Source organism: Furipterus horrens, unplaced genomic scaffold (assembly GCF_987537825.1).
Source record: "Furipterus horrens unplaced genomic scaffold, mFurHor1.1.pri manual_scaffold_5, whole genome shotgun sequence".
Lineage (NCBI taxonomy): Eukaryota > Metazoa > Chordata > Mammalia > Chiroptera > Furipteridae > Furipterus > Furipterus horrens.
This window is the reverse complement of record NW_028327175.1, coordinates 78,308,853-78,326,119: the sequence shown is the minus strand read 5'-3', so window position 1 is coordinate 78,326,119 and position 17,267 is coordinate 78,308,853. Positions and strand designations below refer to the sequence as shown.

The 17,267-nt window shown below is 45.8% G+C and overlaps 1 protein-coding gene across 4 annotated transcripts in view; it reads left to right on the top strand.

The window, feature by feature from the left end:
• MCC (MCC regulator of Wnt signaling pathway) overlaps nucleotides 1-17,267 on the top strand; it is a 393,601-nt gene that overhangs the window by 336,752 nt on the left and 39,582 nt on the right. For 3 of the 4 annotated variants that reach the window (XM_090276588.1, XM_090276590.1, XM_090276592.1), the window contains 3 exons: nucleotides 11,283-11,429; nucleotides 12,364-12,453; nucleotides 13,516-13,664. In XM_090276588.1, coding sequence (XP_090132714.1) covers nucleotides 11,283-11,429; nucleotides 12,364-12,453; nucleotides 13,516-13,664 — 386 coding nt within the window. The remainder of the gene's footprint in view (nucleotides 1-11,282; nucleotides 11,430-12,363; nucleotides 12,454-13,515; nucleotides 13,665-17,267) is intronic. The other variant, XM_090276589.1, reaches the window with a different exon arrangement.

Genomic DNA, 17,267 nt, shown 5'->3' with positions numbered 1-17,267 from the left:
AGTCACTCAGGAACCCAGATGGACGGCAGCCCATCATCTAAAACAGCCCTTAAATGGACCTGTTCTGCACTAAATGCTTCCTCCCACAGCCCCTTGGCCAGAATTAGACAAGTACTTCACCTTAACCATAGAGGGGCTGAGAAATATAGGGGCACATGCATACTTGTTGAGCAGCAAATGTTCCTAACACAGCTGGTTTATTTGCTTTGAGTGAGACACCAGAAAGACTTGGACATACGTCTGAGTGCCGGAGAAACAGGCTATCTCACTCACCCATCATAGGGGGCTCTCAACTTGTGTGTCAGAATTATTGGGAAGCTCTTTCAGAGCACATGGGCCCAGACCCTTCCAGGAGCCACTAAATCAATGAAAGGGGTTGGGACCCCAGCATGCTTGCCCACTGTGATCCCAGCATGTGCTCGGGACAGGAAAGGGAAGGCAGTGCCCTTCAGCCACACTTTGGATATGGACCCAGAGCCTCTGCAGGCATCTTGACCTTTCTGCCTGCAGTAGAGTGAAGCAGAGAGGTCCACAACTTTTCTGGTGCCTTCTGCTCACCTGGCCCTCTCCTCCTGTGGCCCACAGTGTGGCATTGATGAACCCTGAGTCTGAAAGGCAAGGGGTTCTCAGCCCGGCTCTGCCCACTCACCAGGGTCACCTCAGCTGAAGGAGGGGGCAGAGGGGGTGTGCTCTGTTGGTGCCTAGTGGGACATGAGCACCCTGGGGCTCCAAAGGCCAGGAGGCGTTGCCCGGCACCGAGCAGAACTTCCCGTGCCCATCCAGTGAAGGAAAACAGTTTTACAAGATACCACTTACTGATGCAATCTTTTTCTTTTCAATGCAATCTTGAGAGAGTATTTTCAAGGACCTGTTAGTATTAGTAGTATTAACCATCTTTGAACATTTACAGAATAAACATTCACCTCATAGAGTAAAAACAGATACCTCTGAAGACAAAGCAGGACTTACAGCCTAAATTATAACACTGAACATAATTTGAGCACTTACTTGTGATAAGCAGTGATTTATGCACTTCTCATTTAATCTGCACCAGAACTCTAGAAGATAGGTACTATTATATCCTTTTTAGAGATGAAAAAACTCAGACCCACAGAAGTTTAATAATCTTGTCCTAGTCTATGCTGATGTTAACTCTCAGCACCAAAATTTAGGGTCTGGTGGCCTTATTATGGGATACAATTTTCATTGTTTGAACTACCTTCCTTTGTTCTCTTCACCCCTTTCCCCCGTTCTACTGCCTGCTTCCACACACACCCGAAGTTAGTAAACATCCTCTGTTGTAGAATCATGGGTGCCAGATTCCTTAGGGTTCCACAGATCAATGTTCCCAGCATTCTAAGACAACACAAAGTAAAGGCAAACTGAGTTTGGAAATTATTGTAACAACATAATCAATAAAATATACTTTAAAAGAAAAACCTGAGTTTGTTTCATAGAAGATAAGCTTTTTGTGCATATATTTTATTTATCTTGAGTTGAGCACAGGAGAGAATTACTGATAAGACCTGTCACCCCTCCTCACTGTGGTTTGTGGAAGTTTTATGTGGGATACTGGCAAAAACCCCTCAGCAGGATGGTTTCTTCATGTCTTGTTTGTGGAAACAGGTCGTTACTCTAAAAGGGCTTCCTGCCCATTTGTGCTGTGGAAATGAGGAGGCAGCGTGTGTAGTCGTGGGCCCAGCGTTTGCTTATCCATCCTGGAACTCACTCCTCAGAGGAGGTCAGGCAGTTTATAGGTGCCCTCTTGGCTATAAAGAAAATTGCTGACTTCATTTGTTGGAAAGCTGGTAAGAAATTAGGAAGACAGCCAACACACTGCCCTTTCCCCTGAGGCAGCCATTCGATAATCCACCCAGGTTCCTTAGTGGACTGTAAAACAAAAGAGAAAACAGTTCACCTTCAGAGAATGAAAATGCTGTTGGGTTTGTTTTCTTTCTATCTTGGTCTCTTTCTCTTTGATTCAGTCTTCTCAAAATTGTCATTAATGATACAATGTTACTTTCCTGAAATGCCATGTAAATGATGTGTATAGGGATCAATATATTTTTTCTGTGAATACATTCTGATTTCTAATTTGTTGGAGGGCTCCAAGAAACTTATAAAACCTCCAATAAGAGAGTGGTTCTCTGCAAAATACCCCCAAAGCCTGGACTTCCACGAGGCAGCTTGCCGAGACGTACGCAGGGATGAACAAACAGCCCCAAGCTTGTTAAGTAGAGCTTTCCTGGCCCAGGGATGCTTGCCCTTCCACAGCGTAGACATCACCTCCACCAGCCCCATTACAGAGTGAAATTATGAATTACAGCCTAATCGCCTGAAGTTACAGCTACTCAGGGAACACTGCTGCGTATCGTAAGCGGAACAGACTCATTCTTTTATGGCTGATGACAGTGTTTCTCATCCTGCTCGGGACTCGGCCGCCACCTTTCATTCCTGCCTGTCACTCAGCTGTGAGCCACAGTCACAGATGACTTCATCAACAGGCTGGCTCCTCTGGTCTGTGCTTCTGCATTTGTTCTGGGAGATGGAAGCAGCTAGTGACTAGCCCATCTTAGGCTTGTTCTGGCCTCATTTTTTCAGTGAATTTCCCCTCATTACAGAACCCCACCTCTGTGCCCACCGCACCTGTTCTTCACCTCAGACACACCTTTAGCACCACATTCGTCATCACAGGCCTCTCACTCTCTGACTTTGCAGAAGCTCTTAGGCTCCCCACCTCTCATCTTTTATTTACTTTCTTTCTTGGGCTTGTTTTAATTTGTTCAGCAGGTCACAAAGATAAGCTAAATACATTACTCTGTTAAAGGCACAGTCATTGATCCATGAAAGGACCCTCTTGTAATTTATTTATTCCTTTTCTATCCTGTTTCCTTTCCCTCGTTTTATGTGTCCTTATACACAGTGTTTTATGTGCTGTTTTTAAGTCACATAAAGGTTATTGTGCTATAGACTTCTTCCCCATCCCCCACCCCCGGCACTCTAACTTGAAGGTCTGTCCATATTGCTGATGGATCTAGTAGCCGTGGCAGTCGCCCACCACATTTGCTGTGCCCAACAACCAGACCTCCCACCACTAGAGACCGTACTCCAGTGCAGATAGCCTTGCTCGTGTCCCGTTGGGTCCTGTGTGGGGATTCCCCTGGAATGCATGTCCAGGTGAGGTTACAGGGTCCTGGGCTGTGCATCTGCTGGTTTGGAGCAATCCTGCACTGCAGTTTCCAGAACGGTTTGTCAGTCCATCCACTCACCCCAGCACCGCAGGGTTCCCTCTGTCCCTACCTCACTGCGCGCTTTTGTGTTTACCGTTATTTCTTTCATCCCACTCTTTTTCTGGGTTTAATATTCTTGTTACTGAAAAGTATGTATCCCTAGGACATTCTTTCAGCAAAGGTCTTTTAGCAGAGAATTTAAAGATAAGTCTTTAATCTGTAGTTTTGCCAACACTTTTGATGATAATTGTATAGCTTCCTATTGCTCCTGTAACAAATTGCCATGAATTTAGTGGCTTCAAATAACACAAATTTATTATCTTATAATTCTGGAGGTCAGAAGTCGAAAATGCATCTCACTCACTGCAGTCCAAGTGTCACCGGGACTGGCATCCCTTCTGGGAGCCCCAGGGGAGTTCTGCTTCCTTGCCTCTTCCAGCTTCTTGAGCAGGCAGCGTTCCTCGGCTCGTGCGCTTCCTCTGGCTTCAGCAGCACAGCGTCTTCTAGCCTCCCTGACTCTGACACTCCCGCTTCTCTCTTACATGGGTCCTTGTGACTGCTGGGTCCTTGGAAGATTATTCAGGATCATCTTCCCATCTCAAAATTCTTAAACATTCCTACAAGTATCCTTTTACCATTTAAGGTAAACATCTTCACAGTATTCAGGATTTGGACGTGGACATCTTTGGGTCCATTATTCAGCCTGCCATAATAGTCTACCCGAGTATTGAATAAGTTGGCAGATTTTTAAAAATTATATTCAACAGATTATATTGAGACTGACCCTGTAGACACCGTTCAAGGTGTTGGCAATACAGTGAGTGGTGAATGAGACAAACCAACACCCCTGCCCTCAGATGATCTCTTTCTTGTTTTTAGTTTTCATCTCCTGTTCCAGTTAGTTTTAGCAGCATGACAAGCTATGCTACATTTAGAGACCTACAACAGTGTGTTACCCTCGCGTGGCTCTGGGGTGACTGGGCTCCCGTGGCAGTTCTCACCTGGGCTCGGATGTAGTTGCAGCCAGACAGTGGCTGGGGTGAGAGTCACCTCACAGGCTTCTCTCACGTCTGGGGGGTGAGGCTGGCTGTTGTCTGGGGCTTAGCCAGGACCAGTGGTCTGAACACCCACCAGCCTTCTCTCTCTGGCTTTCTCACAAAGGCATGGCTGGCTTGTAAGGGGCAGCATCCCCAGGGGGAGAGTTTGGCAAAATAGCGCCTTCTTTGACCCAGCCTCGGAAGTTACTTGGTCTCACTTCCACTGTATTCTGTTTATTACCTGTCATCTCTCAGGCCAGACACACGCAGGGGAGGAAGAACTGGGCTCCAGCTCTTGATGGAGAGAATACCAAAGAATTTTCTGAGGTGTCTAAAAACTGTCTCACCTACTTAGCACCAGATATGACAATTCAGTCTCAAGGCTCCTCTCTGTCTCTGTATCCAGAAAACTCATCTATTTTCTTTTCAAATACTGTTTTTCTGTCATTTCCTATGTTCTTTTTTTTTTTTTTTTAAAGAGAAGCCTTGGTTGATTGTTCCACTTACTTATGCATTCATTGGTGGCTTCTTGTATGCGCCCTAACTGGAGATCAAACCCGCAATCTTGGCATATGGGGATGATGCTCTAATAGGCTGAGCCACCCGGCCAGCACTCCTATGTTCTCTCCCTCTGGAACTTCTTCAAAAGTATGTCGGAGCCTCAGAAGTCCGTTATGTCTCGCATCGACACTTGCATATTTCATATCTTTCCGCTCCCCATGCTGTGTTCTGAGTTATTTCTCCATACTATGATCTAGTTCACTAATTCTCTTTTCAGTGTTATCCATTCTAGTGTTTAATCAGTGCATTGATTTTTATTTCATTGATTACATCTTCTACTGGCTTTTTTCCTCATCTACCTGTTCTTGTTTGATATCTGCCTATTTGTGTTTCATAATTTCTTATTCTTTATGGAAATCCCTATTTTCTTTTTAAGGATCCGGAATGTACTGATTATGATGTAGTTTACTGTCTCCTTTATTTTCATTTCTGCTCAGGTGAATTCATCTCCTGATTTAGATTGCTGGCTCTCTTCTTCCATCCTCTTTTCTCTGCAGTCATATATCTCCGTGTCTAGAAGCTTCATGGTCCTGGGAATCTTACGTCTCCTGTTCTCCAATGCTATTGGGTGATTTACTGGGCAAATGTGTGTGTCCCAGCAAAATTCAGACCAGCTTTCACTGGTATCTTGTAAGTGAGGCTGCCCCTCCCCATGCCACGACCCACCCACCCCCCACTCTCCAATATACAGATAATATACATTTGGACTCCACATACAAATGTGTCGTGGGTCTGGGATTTTAATTTCTTAGGGTTGACCCCTCCTCACTGTTCTAGGGTTTCTCTCTGGCTTCATGGGCAGGACAGCTCCAGGCTTTATGCAGAGGATCTGCTTGAACAGCCTGACCTTCGGCAACCAACGCATCACCTCCCACCCCCCTGGCGCGCCCGCTCCGTCCTGCTCTCAGTTCCCAGGGGCTGCTGTAACACCGCCTCCCTCTAACCCCCTCAGCTTCAGTTTTCACTTCACTTCTGGCTTCAGGAGATTTTATTGCCTTTCTTTTAAACTTGGCAGTGGATTTCTTTCTCATTGTTCCTTTTTATGCAGCATTTCTATGCATTTTTAATAGGAGGAGTGCCTGTTTACTTTCGCTGGGGCTGTCATTCGCTGGAAATTTTCATTTGTTCTGTATTCAGAGAGTTACTCCTCCTGTTTGCAGCCCACTTCTCATTCTTGTCCTTCGTGGCGCCTGTCAAAGTGAGAGTCCAAACCCAGCCAACCTGCTTCTGGGTAGATGGACCACCTCCCCACGTATATTTTATAGAATTTGGCTTTTTCAGTTCTGATTCTTTCATCAGTACTCCTCCTTCCACTTTAGGGAATGTGCCCAAATGTTTCTGCTAGTGCCCCAAGCACATTCTTTTCACTGTTATGGTTTTAATCTTTTTGTTCTTTACTATTTAACCAGACCACTGTCTTGAATGAAAGAGCTCGGCTGAGTTTCCAGTGCTGTGAAAGCTTTTTCTTACCCCTTCCTTTCTGGTCCTGGGTCAGCTTTCTTCTTCGCTGAGGTCTGCTATTCCCTAGCTGAGGACCTTAACTCCTCTCTCTTAAAGAAACAGAAACAGTCAGCTAGGAACCCTGCTGTTTCCCAGCCTCATTCCCCAACCTGCACACTCACCTTTCTTACTGCCTGTCCTTACCCCTTTTCTTTCTCTCCCAGAGCAAAGGTGCCGCCTTCTTACTGTGTTCCACTGACCCTTCTCCCCAACGAGCTAGAGAGGCTCCTCCTCCAAGCACCACTGCTAACCTCTGCGGGGCCACCGGCCCACACCCGATTCCTACACTCTGCACCCCACTCTGACCTCCTTTCTTCGTATTACATTTCTTAATTGTTGGCCGGAGAGCCTCACTCACATACCCAGTGCTTCCCCAAAGGCAACACGTCCAAAGCCGGCATCCTTATTTCTCTCGGAAAAATCAACTCCGCCTTACGTTTCCCCCATTTTGCTGCACAGTGAGTGCCGTGATTCACTAAGTCACCCAGCCATAGGGTTGGGTGGTTCTTTTCGTTTGTTTTTTCTAGAGGTGCACTGGTCAATACAGTAGCTACTGTCTACATTGCAACTATATAAATTTGAATTTAAGTTGATGAAAATAGAAGACAATTAACAGTTCAGTCCCTTGGGTACAGGAGGCACATTGCAAGTGCTCACTAGCCAGGTGTGATCATAATGGACAGTGCAGTCATAGAATGACCATCATTACCAGCAGTTCTGGTGGCCAGTGCTGATCTAGGGTGTATCTTGCCGTTTTCGCTCCCAGTTCACTGTGTTTGGCCTCATCATTTCTCACCTGGACCATCAGGGCAGCACTTCACTCACCACCTTGTTCTTCCTCACTGCAGTCTGTTCTCTTCTCTGATCAAATGATTTCCATAAAACCCTTCTCTCCCTTTGAGAGTCATTAAGGTGCATATGAGAGAAGTAGAGTTCTGGCACTTTAATGCCATATCCTTACTTGTACCCCTGAGAGCCTCCCCACATTGCACTTTTTATTTGCTTACGGTACAAATACTCAACCTTCAAGATTGAATCCCAGTATCTCCTACTCTAGGAAGGCAGAGGTGATGTTTCTTTTATACTTTGACACTCCCAGCTGGCACCACTTTTCAGGGCACAATTCATATTGTAATGTTTGGCTATACTGTGAGCCCCTGAAAGATAAGAAACTTCCCTTCATACTCTACTAGGTTTCCAATGTATGCAACAGATTATCTTCCCTTTTGGCATCTGGGTAGTTACTGGCTACATACTACCTTTAGGAGGAATGAAAAAGGGTCTTTCAAATCATGTGCTGTATTCTGTTGTTGAAGAACTCCAATTGAGAAAGGTTGTAAAGGGTGATGAATGACCTTCCCACAAATATCAATTCCTTGCTGAGGGGTAGTTGTGATTCCTGCCTGTCCCCTGACTCCAGATCACATATTTTATAGAAGGAAACATACAGAGTGGGGCAAAAATAGGCTTACAGTTGTTCATGTGGAAAATATAATAATTAACAAATAATAATACAAGAATAAACTCTGTGTTTCTCTTACAACTGTAAGCCTATATTTGCCCCACCTTGTGTTTTCTTTAATAAACTATCTTTAATAAAAGTTGGGTAGCCCTGACTGGTGTGGCTCAGTGGGTTGAGCATCATACCACAAAACAAAAAGTTGCCCATTTGATTCCCAGTCAGGACACATGCCTGGGTTGCAGGTCAGGTCCCCAGATGGGGGCTTGCAAGAGGCAACTGATCAAAGTTTCTCTCCCGCTCTTTTTCCCTTCCTTCCTCTCTCTAAAAAAATAAATAAAATTTTTTAAAAAACAGCAATGGATATATTATCAATTAGCTCAAACTCAGTCACTTAAAACAACAGAAACATATTCTCTTACAATTCTGGAGTCCACAAAATCAAGTTGTTGGCGGGGCTGTACTCCCTCCAACAGCTGCAGAAGAGAATTCTTTCCTGCTTCTTTTAGCATCTGGCCCTGGTGTTCTTTGGCTTGTGGGCAATCTCTGCCTCCATCTTCACGTGACTGTCTTCCCTATGTCTGTCTCAGATCTCCCGTCCTTTTTCTTATAAGGACCCCAGTCTTGAATATTAGGGCCTGCCCTATATTCCAGATTATCTCATCTTGAGGGCCTTCATTTTTAATTACAGCTACAAAAACCATATTTCAAAGTAAAGTCACTTTCACAGGTCCTGGGGGTTAGAACCCGGACATACCTCTTGGAGAACACAATCTAACCTATGATAGATGAGAATAAGAGGATCTAATAGCAGTGTTCCTTCCCCTCCTCAGCCTTACCTAGGCTGAACCAGCAAACTGTAGCCTTCATTTCTGTGCATTTATTCATTGAAATTAAGACTCACCCAAAATCAAGATCTTTCCATGACAGAATCATTCCACTTCCTTCAGCTGAATTTTTTTCACTGCCTAACAATTATCATTAAATAATAAAGCCTAGACCAAAATAAGCATCCATATCATCCTTTAGTTCTCAAAGACATACTCTGGGTTCAAGGCTTTTCAAATGAAAATAGATAGCCCTGGCAGGGTGGCTCAGCCAGTTGGAGCATCATCCCATACACCAGAACGTTTGCAAGTTCCATTCCTGATTAGGTCACATACCTAGGTTGGAGGTTCAGTCCCTGGTGCGTGCAGGAGGCAACCAGTCGATGTTTCTCTCTCAAAATGATTTTTTTCTCTTTCTCTTTCTCTCTTCCTCTCTCTCTAAAATCAATAAATGTATCCTCAGATGGGGATTTTAAAAAATAATAAATAAAATAAAGATGGATACTTAGATTTAGAAATTATTCTAAGCATGCATGCCTGTGCACAAACATGCTGTGGGAAATGATCAGAAGTAAATGTCTCTATAGTAAAAAAGAACATATGTACTTTTACTGTTTGCATTTTTCATTGTCATTTAAATATTCCATACTGAACATGTTTTACTTTAGTGATTAGAAGAAGAAACATTTTTTGTAACATGGGAAGTTTTAATGACGTTTTTATAAATTGCCCAGGATAATTTGTATTTAGTTAAAAGCAAGATGAGTGAGCCAGTTGGGGTTCTAGCAACAGACCACTGATTGTTTTATGAATGACTCAGACACTCTTTAGGTCTTGGAGTGGTGTTAACACTGTTAATTATTCAGGACCTCACTAGATCGTCACAACAGTAGAAATTGAAATCCATGGTCTTCGTGGGGAGGTTCCCCAGTGCCAGGAAGCTGGCCTGATGGGGGAAATGGGGCCTTCCCCTTGGTCCTACTTTGTAAGGAGGCACCACATTAAACCCATTCTTGGTTCGTAGGGCCCCATTCCACAGTGAGCCCTGTAACCTCTCACCAGCAATACCATTTGGCTTTGACAGGCGTGGATTTCCTAGTCTTTACATTCTTTTATGGTCAGTCTGTGTCTGTCGTGTTACGAGGACGATACGCATTTCCATCAACCCATAGTTACTGGAAGAAGCCACAGCCAAGCGTTAGGCACTTTTTTAGCTGTTTCGCTATTGAATGCAGTTTGCTCCGAGGGAATTTTCCTATTTGGCTTCTAATATGTTGATGAATTATTGAAATTTCAATTACTTTTGGTTCCCAATTTAGCAGAATGGAGACATCCAAAATACTTCATATGAAAGCTTTCTAGTTGCTTTTAGAGAAGGTTTTGCCTGGAAGGGTTTTGGCGCCGGGCTGGCAGGGGTGAGGCTCTGCTCTTCCTGTCTCTGGGACTAAAGTGCTACATGGCCTCGGAAGTCCCCTAGGTCACTGCTGCTCAAGATCTGGACCCTGACTGGGAGCATCAGTATTTCCTGGGAGCTTAGATGTGCAGCCTGGGATTTGTCCCCACCTACTCAGAATCCCTGGGGTGGGATCCTGTGCTTTTAACAAGCCATGGGGCTTTCTGGTGCACCTACAAGTTTGAAAAGCCCTGCCTTAGATGTCCTGTTGCTAATTCTTCCCAGCAGGGCCTGCCACCCATTCATAAGGGCCCATGGGTGCTATAATCAGTTTACACTTTAAGATAGATGTGGTACCCAATGATCAAGGTCATCAGAAAGGCCAGTTTCTACCAACCATCTTCACTTATTCTGAATACTTTCCCTTTGTCACTGAGCGGTAGGTAACCATAGAGAAACTGGATTTGGACATTTAAATTCTGTGCAGGTAAATGTATGTTCTAAATGTCATTCAAAGGCCTCTGCCTTTCACTGTTATACAAAAGCACTGTTTAAAGATTCCTTCCCACTGCCCCGGGGATAATCCCATCTTGCGGGTGCCATCTCTTCACCTCCTTGCCAGTACAGTCTCTCCTACACCACGCACAGTGAATAGCCTGCAGTTCTTCAAATGCAGCGTGTGACCACAATGCCTGTGCTCCCCAGCCCAGCTCGCCCACACCACCACCAAAGCCAGCCCCTCACTCATCTGATACAACCCTGCTCACCTGTAAGATTGCTCAGTACCACCCCCTTAACCCTTCCTGATACTTTCAGACAGAGACATAGTCTTCCCCTTCTCTGCGTCCTACACCACTTCAGGTAGGCATTGATGGTGCTCCATCTGCACTGGGCTAACACTGTTGGTCTCCAAGCTCCGAGGTCCATGTGAGTGGAGATCTCACCCTGGCCTCTTGACCTGCAGCACCCAGGACAGCACCAGGCGCGTTCATAAGGCTGAAGGAGTAAACATTCGTTAAGGAGGTCATTCCACTTCTGCTAGAAGCTTCCAGTGCCTTAGATAACAGTTCACGGCATATCTGTGGAAAACAGATGCTGGCCAGTGGCAGGTCTTGTTAAGAATACAGTGACACTTACGTGGACTCAGCCAACATAGCTTTCAGTGAGGATGATCTCTTAATGTAAGTCAGTACCTTACTATCCATGCATCTGGCTATTTTTCTCTTTGACCAGGGAAACCACCAATAGTGTCTAAAGACCTCATTGTTATTTCAGGTGCGAGAGCTTCAAACTCGACTGCAGAGCGTTCAGGCCACAGGGCCCTCTAGCCCTGGCCGCCTCACTTCCGCCAACCGCCCAGTTAACCCCAGCACCGGGGAGCTGAGCACGAGCAGCAGCAGCAATGACATTCCCATCGCCAAGGTGAGCTTCTGGGGACGGCAGGAGCACCTCCCATCATCTGGGAGCAGGGCCACCACTGCACAGGCATGTGGTTAACTTGGGTGGCCCCGGGGGGCTTCCCCAGGGTCTCGCACAGGCCTCCTATGCTGGAGCTGCAGGGAGCGATAACCCGCTAGCAGTTTTAAGTCCCTTTCAGCGTCAGTCTGGACTCCAGCTCTCATTAATCAGCCAGCTAGAGCATGTCACAACTGACAAGTCATTGTGGAGAGTGAGACATTTTGTCAGGCTCTACAATAGTAAGGGGTGGGTGGAGAGGTACTCCTGTGGACTGAGGTTCAGCCCAGAAGGGGACCCTGAGTGATGAACTATGATCTCCCCACTCATAGGACTGACAGCCCTGCCAGCAGAGAAATAGTTACTGATGGGCAGGCTGTGGCAGTTGTGAGAAGTAGCCCACCCCCACTCCTTGCTGCCACCCTAGGCTCATAGGTTGAGCCCACCCTAGAGAGACTTTTCACATGATACGTCTCCTTTCCCCTGGTAGCCGTGCCAGTCTCCACAACAAGATTGGTTCTCAACCATCAAGTTTAATAAGTTAGGCCAAAACCACGTTTCCCAACAAGAGGTGATTTTTGTCCCCTGAGGGATAGTTGGCAATGTCTGGAGACAGTTTTGATGGTCACAAGTGAAGTGCTCCGGGAATATTGTGACTAGAAGCCCGGGATGATGCTTAACATCCTATAATGCACAGAACAGCCCCCACAACAAAGATGTCAGCGGTGCTGAGGTTGAAAATCTTGGGTTACACAAATGGTAGAAAAATTGGACAAGTGAATCGTTTTTAAGATACTAGTTTAATTGCTGTGGTTACCAGTAGTCCTGTGTAAACAATCTGAACAGTTTGTCTGGGGACTGATGTGTCCTTTTTTGATAATTTGTAGTTTCTCTTTTTAAGATTGCTGAGAGGGTGAAGCTGTCAAAGACCAGGTCCGAATCTTCGTCATCCGATCGACCAATCCTGGGCTCAGAAATCAGCAGCATTGGGGTGAGTGTTCATGCGAAGCAAGGCAAGAAAGTTCTCAACAGAGTTACAAGGCAATGGCTGGGAGATGATGGGAGAACTTCCCAAGTTCACCTCCAATAAACCAGTTAATCATAATAATAAATCATACCCGATTTCCTTCCAGAGAATCAGATTAAAATGTATACTATTTTCCACATGGTGAATTCCTTCTTCAGCTTTAAGGGAGACATTTTTCCTCGTTCTTGAAACCATTCAGAAAGAAATGATTTAGGTCTAGTTGCTGGTGATGTAGATCAAAGTCTTGAACTATCTGCTCCCGAGAGACTGAGTCAGGAAGCTCTAAAAGAATGTCACCTTTTACACATCCCGCTTAAAAGGCAGTGTGTTCTCCAAAGGGGGCGGATGCTGCCTTTGAAGTGTAGCCCAGTGTGGTGACAGACCAGAACCTTCTCGCTAGGACCAGTGCGTTCATTTGTAGAGCCTGCAGAGGCCCTGGAGCTGTAAGCTGGTGGATGGTGCAAAGGCAGTAGTTTAGGTTCCCTAAGGGATACCTTTTAGGATTGGGGGTGAGGTTAGAAGAGCCAGCTGTTGGATCCTTAAGGGTAGAAGCCTGAATAGCGCTTTTAAGGCCCAAAGTTAGAATTCTGCACTGAGCAAAAATTGCATGCACCCAAATTCCATGCCAAATTTAGATTATGAAATTAAAGGAGTCAGCGGCTCTCCTTGGTTACAGCAGCCAGATGCAAGGGGCTGGAGTGGCAGGGGTTCAGGAATGGAGAAGAGAGTCCAGACTCTGCTCAATATCCAGAATTTTAGGGACTCTAAAGAGGGACTATTCCCCAGCAGCATGTATTTGAAGAATGCAGCTATATTTTGAATCTGTTTGTATTGTTGTCACTGCACATAGTTAGCTTTTGATACTAGAATCATATTATACAAAGGAAGAAAGATCAAGGTAACCATCTCCTGGTGCCTGATGCTTGGGAATAGAAATTTTAAATTGTTTTGCATGCAAGGCATGCCTGGGGTTCGGTGTCCCTGAAATGACACGGTTGAGAGGGGGATTAACGCTCACCTGTACAGGTATCCAGCAGCATGGCGGAACACCTGGCTCACTCTCTTCAGGACTGCTCCAACATCCAAGAGATCTTCCAAACACTCTACTCACATGGATCTGCCATCTCCGAAAGCAAAATCAGAGAGTTTGAGGTGGAAACGGAACGGTTGAATAGGTAAGGAGAAACCCTGTACATTTGAGTGGTGCTGGGAGCTGCCCTCCCTCCCCTTTGCAGAGATCAGATGAAGTAGGCTTATGTATGGTGACACAGTGATGCTAGTGGGTGGGAGTTTCCACCGTGTTGCTCCTCACGGGTGCTTACAGCAAGCAGTCAGGGCTGGCTTCACAGCAGGAGGCCTTGACTCAAATGCGCAGGGCCTCGCACTTAGAAGGATCCCACACTTGCTCTACTGCTCTTCTCTTACCGTTTTAAATTCTTACTAATTTGTAAACTGGGGGCCCCACCTTTTTATTTGGCACTGTCCCTCAGGAATTATGTTGTAATTACCGGAGCGTTTCATAGAGAATGACAAGTGTGTCAGAATGACAAGATGGCACCAAGCGTGCAGGCCTGTGCTGCCAAGAGCCGCAGAGAGAAGTTGAGGAATGCTGAGTCAGCATCCTAGGGGCGCCTGGAGGCACCAGGAACCAGCAAAAGCAACCTGTCAGCCTCAGTCCTGCGTCTAACCCTCCCTGCTCTCACTGAGGGTCTCCTAATTTTATTTATGGTTTTAGCAAATGTGCACAGCCCTCAGTTCCTATATGCTGTTTCACTTAGAACAGTTTTACCTTATACCCAGTTTTATGCCTTCTTCCCGTGGCAGAGTTGGTCTGAGTTTGCCTTCCTGCCTCTGGGCAGAGACTGGCTTGTGTGTCATTCCAACAATGAGAGAGAGCTGCTATAAAAAAGCAAGGAAGGACCGGGGCCAAACCACAGTAACCACTTTGACTCAATTGTCCCGCAGTGGCAGAATGGATGTCGAATCTCATCCCAGTGTGGTGTGGCTGCCTTGACCTACCAATCTTCAGTGACAGAGCTTAGCAAGAATTGGAAAGGCTTACGCACTCACCAGGAGGAAATGTAGATGCCGCTCCCCATCCCCCATTGCTTAATGCCATTCCCCTTGCGTGTGGCAAACTCGAATAAATTGAATTACTGTGTTAGTCCTCCCTGATTTGAAGCTATTTAATATAGTGCTTGAGAACTAAAGAAATGTGGCAAATCTAGGTCATTTTAAATTGTGAAATTAAATGGTTTCCTTATTAAATCCAAAATACTTAAGAGTGACAATCCTGATGATTACCTTGTAGCAGGAAGGAGGCAGAGCTCTTAGTCCTGTGTCACAGGCTGGGGGTGCTTAAGCATGGAAACAGCTATGCCCTTTGCAATTTAATGAAGTCAGATGCCTTCAGGGGCCTTCTATTTAGTGAGGGCTCCTCTCTACCCATTCTGGGATTTAACAAGCCTGTTTTGTAGTTGAACTTGGGGGAGGCTCCTTTCTCTTCAATTCTATGCACCTAGGAGAGGTCAGAGAAGGAGGAACTATTTGGTGCTTATAGCTCACATTATTGTGGAGTCGAACAGTTTGCAAAGGGCTCTCACAGACAGCCACTTAATCATCAATTCAGGAGGGCAGAGTAGTGGTCCCATTTTGCAAGTGAGAAAGCAAAGGTTTCCACAGTGAGTGACTCGCCATAAGTGCACAGCTATACATTAGCCCAGCCAATAGTCCCAGCCCTGCCCTTTGACCTTACCTCCATTCTCCCCTCTGTGATCAGAGTTGCAGCTACAACATGGGAGTTCTTAGGAATAATCTAACAGGATGCTCTCACATATGTTATTATTTAACTACCTATCGAAAAGCTGGAGGCCTGTTACACTCCAAAAAAATGACAACCTTTAACTTAGTGTGTGGGTGGGGGAAGGGGGGAGGAAGCAGGGTGATCCCTAATCAAAAGTGCTTCCTCATTTAACCAATCTGTGTTAAGCACCTACTATGTGCTAGGCTATTTGGCATGCAAGGGAAAGTAAAACAGACAAGGTCCCTGCTCCGATGGAGCTTATATTCTCTTAGAGGGGCTAGACAAAAAGCAAACAAATAAGATCATAAGAAAGCTCCAAGTAAATAGGAATATTTAAGTTGAGATTTTTAAGGGAAAAAAGGAGCACCCATGTAACAAAGTAAGAATTGTCTTATGGGCCAACTTCTCAACCTCAAGGCTAGAAAGAGGTTGGCTTGAAGTAGGAACTGTCCCGAGGCCAGTGGAACTAGAGGAGGTGAGAGGAGGGCTTATGTGAGATGAGGTGGCAGAATAGTCAGGAATGGTTGGGATATGGATTTTGAGGCCATGGACAAACTATTCTAAGTGTCATTCAAGGTCGTTAAAGGGTTTTAAATAGAAGGAGAGCTGATCTGATACAAACTTTGAAAGATCAGTCAGGTATGAGGAATGGAAAGGGGTGGGCCAAGAGCAGGAGCAGAGTGGGTATGTGGTGGCCCAGCGTGGCTGAAGGGAGGTGTGAAGGGGCGGGGCAGTCTATGTTCGCTGGTAAAATTAACAGAAACTGCCACTGGTTTAGATCTGGATATGAGAGGAAGGAATGGGCTTAAAGAAGATTCTCAGGTGCCTCACCTTCATGGTTGGGTATGTGGTGGTGGCATTGACCGAGATGGAGAAGATGGGGGAGGACACAGTTTGGGAAAAATCAAGAGTCCCACTTGGGAATGTTGAACTTGAGGTGTCAGTATGACCCCCCAAGTCGAAAAATCAGAAAACAGCTGGATATGTGAGACCAGCACTCAGAAGGGAGGTCTGGACTGGAGAAATTTGGGAAGCCTGGAAACCTAAATGCCTCTTAAAGTCATGGGACTGGGCAAACCTCACTCCCGGGAGCAGACTGTTGATAGAGGAGGGGCCGGGGACTGAGCACTGAGGAAATGCCAGCACTCACAGATTTTATAGACAATAAGGAGCCAGCAGAGAAAACAGAAGAAAAGGCCTTTAAGGCAGGAAGAAAACCAGTAGAGGCCTGTCGTGACTCCAGTGAGGAAGAACATTTAAAGAGGAAGGAGTGGCCCATTCACGGGATGTGACCTGAGAAGGCCCCTACGATGGCTTCAGCCGCTTGAAGACGTCTGAGCTCGGTAAACAGTTTGATCTGAAGAGTGGGGACTGTGTTCACAGGAGCAAGTTGAAAAGTAAGGAGAAAGTAGGAACTGTGTTAAGAAGCCTTAATGTGACAAGGACAGAGAAGTATGTTCTGGAACACCTTACACTGATCTGACCTGGGAGCTGCCCAAGCCTCACAGCTGTCTTAGTTATGCATGCACAAGGCACCTCCCATGAGGGCAAGTGTCTCCATATTCAGCTCTCAAATATATGGTTGTAAGATCGATTCTCAAGGCAAATGGCTTCCAAGCTTAACGTTTGAAGTGTCGCTTGCATTTTGTGTGTGTGAAACCCTCTGTCTCTTTAGGATTTGGTGGTCTACAAAATGGGCGTGTCCCGTGGAAGAGGAAGCCTTGTACCTAGAGGATCAGTGTCTGGGGACAGAAAACGGAGAAGCTGAAGGCTTATGTTTTTCTGACTTTGTCATACGCTCATCTGTTTTGAATGTATAGTTCTGATTCCTACAAAGCTAATGTTCCCACGGGGCTGGTCCTGCCAGTACTTAGCAGCTGCAGGACTGTCCGACCTGGAAGGAGCTTTGGCCGTGCTCCGAAGTTCCTGGTCCACTTCCCACTCAGAGGCCTGGCGGGCAGTTTCTTTTTCACTC